Below are 6,000 nucleotides of genomic sequence, written 5' to 3' on the forward strand. Positions count from 1 at the left end.
AAGTCGCCAAAAGCAGGAATTTGCTTTTCTTTGACTTCCGATTTAACGGCTCAGTCACAACATTTTGGTCGCCCATGAGGGCAACTGCTGCGATTTAATAAAATCTATTTGTAACTGCACTGGAGGCAAACGATTGGTTTCGGTGGATTTATTAACAAATCGGAGGCTTTAACACCGCAGTCAGCGTACCGCCAAAATTTCCGATGCCTAAACTTCCCGTCCCCATTTCACAGGCAGTTTTACTGACTGGCCGTCTATCTTCGACAGTATATTTCAGCTGGTGCATGATAATGCCTCACTGTCCAACATCCAGAAATTCCAGCCTTGCCAGAAGGACGGGATCAGGATGTCAACCACATGGCGTTGACAGAAAATGTATATGTTGTTGCCTGGGATCTCGTCGTCAAGCGCTATGACAATCCTAGACTCCAATTCATGCACACTATGTCCTCACTTTACGGCCTCGATCCTGTTCATAAGGAGGTTGTCGAAGGACGGCGGCGAATTCTCAGCCTGGCAAACGTCTGTATCAGCGATTTTCGTCGTTTTAAATTAAACATTGATTCCTGCGACCACTGGTTAGTGCACCACCTACTCACAAAACTCCCTACAACTACAACGCAAGCATGGGAGCACTCTATGGGAAACTCCGTCCCGTTTCCTACCTCCTCAATGCTAGAGAAAATATTGCTGGAGCGTCTAATCAGCATTGACTTAATCGAGAGTCGCTCTCAGCCAATCTCAAATCGATTCACCACGACACCGGCATCATTCTCAAGGGCAGACAGCAGACCACTTAACAGCGCCACTAACACACGGTGTACGCATTGCCAAAGAAATCATATCTTGAGACGATGCCCAGAATATCTCGCCATGGACTGCTTTACTCGTAAGACGATCGTCAATCGCATCAAGGCATGCCTTAACTGTCTCAGCTCGGCCCACGCGGTTAGCCATTGCAGCACCTCACGCAATTGCTACAGTGCGGCCAACGACATCACACGTTGCTACATTTTCCAAGTGTAGCACCCCATCATACCAACCCAGCTGTACCGCGACAACCAACTGCCAACGGTTTCCGTACGATGCAGGGCATCCAACAGAGCGCAGCTTACGGCTCATCTGCTTCCTCTAACATGCAGAGCTTAGGGCTCATCTGCTCCATCTAACCTGCAGAGCACAGCTTACGGCTCACCTGTTCCAACATAAACGCAACTCCAACGGAATCCCACCACAACGATTCTTGCTACCGCTCTAGTCCGAATTGTCAACAACAACACCGGAAAATCAATGTCGGCGAGGGCATTAATTGATCATGGCTCTGAAGCAACGCTCTTCTCAAACCAAACTTCAGAATAAACCGGATTTTCACCAACAATATACTCGAGCAATCGAAGATTATTTTGAACTGCGCCAAGCACAGTATATCACTTTAAGTGAAGAATATCACACTCAATGCAATGCGAATGGACAACTACTTGTCTTCTGCACCACAATTCCACATCATGGAGTCCTGAAGGAAGAAAGCCTCACCATTAAACTCCGAGTAGTGTTCTACGCTTCCTGCAGAAGCTCCAAAGGAAGCTCCACTGGAAAGTAACAAGACTGTTCCCTTCTTCATTCTACCGAACCTATCAAGCTTTGACGCTATATTAGGATTTGAAACGCTAACGCAGATTAGCATTCATCTATATTGAACTTGAAAATTAAAATATTAAAAATCGTAAACTCAGTCGAACCAATTAAATTTGTAAAATGTAATAGCGTTAATTTCTCTGATATAAAAAACATCGTAGTACCAAACCAGATAGTAGACAAATTCCACATAATGCTAAAAGACCGATTGGATGTCTTTGCAGACCCAGAAGAGGGTCATTGCCATTCAATACCAATACTATTGCTACCATACGTACGGAAGACGACCAACCGGTATACTCAAGACTTTATCCATATCCCATGGGCAGATTCTGTAAATAAAGAGACGAAGGCGTCGTTAAAAGACGGAATTATACGACCTTCGCGCTCACCCTACAACAATCCGGTTTGGGTAGTCCACATAATGTACCCTTGATGAGAAGGGAAATAAGACAAAAGGGATGGTTATAGACTTTTGGAAGCTAAACTCAATGACTGTGGACGACAAATACCCGGTGCCAAATGTTGTATTCATCCTTTTAAATTTGAGAAAAGCCAGATTTTTTACCACACTAGATCTAAAGTCAGGATTTCATAAAAATATTACTTGCAGAAAATAATAGGGAAAAACCACATTCTCAGTTGCACATGTAAAATATGAGTTCTGTAGACTTCCCTTCGGCCTTAAGAATGCACCCAGTATGTTTCAACGTGCCATGGACGATGTACTCAGGCCCCAAATAGGAAAGTCTTCTTTTGATGATATCATTGTAATAGGCTTGTTGTTTTGTGATAAAACCGCGCCCAGGTCAAAAGCTAAGACGTCCGTAGTTAAATCAAAAGGCTTTGCGTAGTCTAGATAAGGTAGCATTACATTTTCAAAAACTAAGATATTCTAAAGTTTCTCAAATGCAGAGCGTTGCTTATCATCTAAAATAATGGGTATCCTTTTAGAGCGAGTGGCGGAGACTTTTCCGTTTTCCCCTTTAAGGATGTCATTCAAAGGTCGAGCTATTGAAGCAAAGTCCTTTATAAAACAGCGATAATAGCTTTCTAGCCCTAAAAAGGATCTAACGTTGAACAAATTAGTGCGTTCTTCATAGTTAAGGATAGCCGTCTTTGGATACTACAAATCCCAAATATTCGACGCTTCCCTTAAAGAAGTTCGATTTCTCCTTAGACACCCTCATGTTGACTTCAAGTAGTGTAACCTAACAAATATGATTCAGATGGTCCTCAAGTCGTTCGGAAAGAATAATAACGTCATCAACGTAAACAAAACAAGACTTTCCTTTTTGGGGTCTGAGTACGTCGTCAATGGCACGTTGAAACATACTGGGTGCATTCTTAAGGCCGAAGGGAAGTCTACAGAACTCATATTTTACATGTGCAACTGAGAATGTGGTTTTTCCCTATTATTTTCTGCAAGTAATATTTTTATGAAATCCTGACTTTAGATCTAGTGTGGTAAAAAATCTGTCTTTTCTCAAATTTAAAAGGATGAATACAACATTTGGCACCGGGTATTTGTCGTCCACAGTCATTGAGTTTAGCTTCCGAAAGTCTATAACCATCCCTTTTGTCTTATTTCCCTTCTCATCAAGGGTACATTATGTGGACTACCCTAACCGGATTGTTGTAGGGTGAGCGCGAAGGTCGTATAATTCCGTCTTTTAACGACGCCTTCGTCTCTTTATTTACAGAATCTGCTACGCCCATGGGATATGGATAAAGTCTTGAGTATACCGGTTGGTCGTCTTCCGTACGTATGGTAGCAATAATATTGGTATTGAATGGCAATGACCCTCTTCTGGGTCTGGTTTCAGAGAAATTAACGCTATTACATTTTACAAATTTAATTGGTTCGACTGAGTTTTCGATTTTTAATATTTTAATTTTCAAGTCCAATGTTGCATTCATCTTAGTTAGCGTTAGCGTTTCAAATCCTAATATAGCGTCAAAGCTTGATAGGTTCGGTAGAATCAAGAAGGGAAAAGTCTTGTTAAAAAGTTTAACAATGCATTTATATTTCACCTTGTTGTAACCATGGAGATTAACTGTACATTTTTTTTTGTACCGGCGTTATGTACTTAAGTTCGGCGTGGGGCTGTATATAGTTCTTTGAAGAGCCGGTGTCGATTAAGATTTTTATGGTTTATGGTTTTTAAATCCCAATAACTTCGTATGCCCACGTTTGCCCACCCTTTAGAATTTTAAAAAACTTTTAGTTTGACATTTTGTCGTGTTAACCCGCGGCATGCGACTCTAAGTGGGTGCTCTTTGGACAGAACAGCACAGGCTGATAACTCCAGGGGTGCGTGGTTTTATAAAAAAACGAACGAGGAAGTTTATCAGTCTTCTTCTGCTTTATCGATGTGATAGAAATTGGAGAAAAAAATTAAAATTAAATCAAGAAAATTTCAGAAGAGTGGGTGTGGCAGCTTTGGGCAATTGAAAATTTGAAAATTGTTAGAAAATTATAAAAAAAAAAACCGGTCCTGAGTCTATGTCTCTGGAATCTCATGCCATAATCTTACACTTTCAAGATTTTATAGTTGCTGAGACGTCTTTCCGGACGGACGGACGGAGAGACGAACATGACTAGATAAACTCCGCGATTGATTCTGATCAAGAATATATATACTTTATATGGTCGGAAACGCTTCCTTCTACCTATTACATACTTTTCAACAAATTAGATTTCAACTATCTTGACGAAAAATGATTTTACAATTGAGACTATCTAAGATGGGCAAACAAATATATTGATAATGTTTTTCATTAATTTTCTAAAGTATTTCTTTGGGAGTGCTGTATGCAAGTATTTTTAATTTGGTCGATGTGACTGTTGGTGCTAACCAAGACCATATGATTTTACTTCTGAATTTGTAATTTATAACGCTCATTCAACAAGCATTGTCAAAATATTTCCTAGTCCACCCGTCCGTCCATTTTCTGCTGAAGCGTGCCGAATTAATAAATGTTATTTGGCGTATTGATAAAGCTAACTGGGAAATCATTTTTCTTCTTAAAAGCTTATGTCAAAACGTTATGTGTTAAAGGTGCGATCGTGTATTGTTTTTACCTCTGTAAAAAGTTTTTGGATCAAGGATCACTGATAATACTAATCAAGTTGGACTAGATTATTTAAAAAGCAGATTATAATCTTACCTAAATACATGGCTATAGTCTTTATTGGCACTTGCGTTTCCTTTGAGCTGTCTCTTGACTGTATCAACTAAATTGGTTGATTTTTTGTCATGGAAGTCTTCGTAATATTCTTTAATGTTGTCTCTCCATTGATGAAATCGACCTGCTATCCCCTGATAATCATGAAGCTTATCCATTCCTGTTGTATTATATTAGTTGTGGATAAAATTGAGGTATAATCTTTGGCAAAAATTGTATTTACTGTTGCAAAATAGTAACAATTAACACTAAGTTGTTAACTCTGTTACAACTGTTACCTTATATTAAGAAAAACGAACCAAGTTCATACAATATTGAAAGTATGTATATTTGAAGTACATACAATTTCACATAATTATTTATCTGAGCATGCGCCAAGCAGTGACGTATAAAATTAAAAGTATGTATATATGAATGGAAAATTTTTATTGAAAAGAAAAGTAATTTTTAGCGGAAACCCCTAATGGCCCATCCTTATCAATAGAGTTAAAGGTTTACTAAATAAGCTTTCTTAGTAGATAGCAGATACAGAAAGTGTTTATTTTTTTATCAGAATTCGTCCGTTTGTCCTACTTACTTTTAGATCAGGGCTTTACGTTTGAGTCGTAACTCATCTCTCGGATGGGTCAACCAATGCTAGTAGCCGAAACTAGAAATGTAATTTAAATTACCAAATAAGTTATAGACGTTGTTTCCTAATTCCTCTGTATATAATTACTGTTTCTGTTCCTTTCTATTTGCTCAAATTGCCCTTGATGAGTTCCGCCAGTCCCTATATTTCGCATGATTATGGAATTAATTGCTCGACGACGTAGGCTTTTACTCTTCTTGGTATTTCTGACTGTAGTCAGAACTCTAACAAAATCCAGGAGGTGGCCAAAAAATACGAGGAGAGACCGGATTTACACCCCAACGGCCTAGTAATGCGACTGCGCAGCACGGTACTGCGAATTGCAGATCCCCGAACACGAAGAATACCCAAACGTCACACTCAAAAGATACGATACTATACAAAAATCAAATTTTTGATATCAACGGATCGTTGCACCGCATTCACAGGTAATAGTTTAAAAGGGTTGAATCCAAAAAATTATTCAAATCTGTTCAGTATTTTAGAAGATACACGTGTTCAAAGTTGAACCTTTTTTGGGTCGCAAACCAGCTTGGTTATGGTCT

At 39.2% G+C, this 6,000-nt stretch overlaps 1 protein-coding gene across 1 annotated transcript in view; it reads right to left on the reverse strand.

Annotated features, from left to right (window-relative positions):
• LOC120458931 (membrane-associated transporter protein-like) overlaps window positions 1-5,119 on the reverse strand; it is a 76,704-nt gene extending 71,585 nt beyond the window's left edge. Inside the window, exons 1-2 of the mRNA XM_039646786.2 lie at window positions 5,048-5,119; window positions 4,807-4,984 (exon numbers count right to left, since the gene is read on the reverse strand). Of these exons, the coding sequence (XP_039502720.1) occupies window positions 4,807-4,982 (176 nt within the window). The 5' untranslated portion in view covers window positions 4,983-4,984; window positions 5,048-5,119. The remainder of the gene's footprint in view (window positions 1-4,806; window positions 4,985-5,047) is intronic.
• Between the last annotated feature and the right edge of the window lie 881 nt (window positions 5,120-6,000).

Source organism: Drosophila santomea, chromosome 2L, assembly GCF_016746245.2.
Source record: "Drosophila santomea strain STO CAGO 1482 chromosome 2L, Prin_Dsan_1.1, whole genome shotgun sequence".
NCBI lineage: Eukaryota > Metazoa > Arthropoda > Insecta > Diptera > Drosophilidae > Drosophila > Drosophila santomea.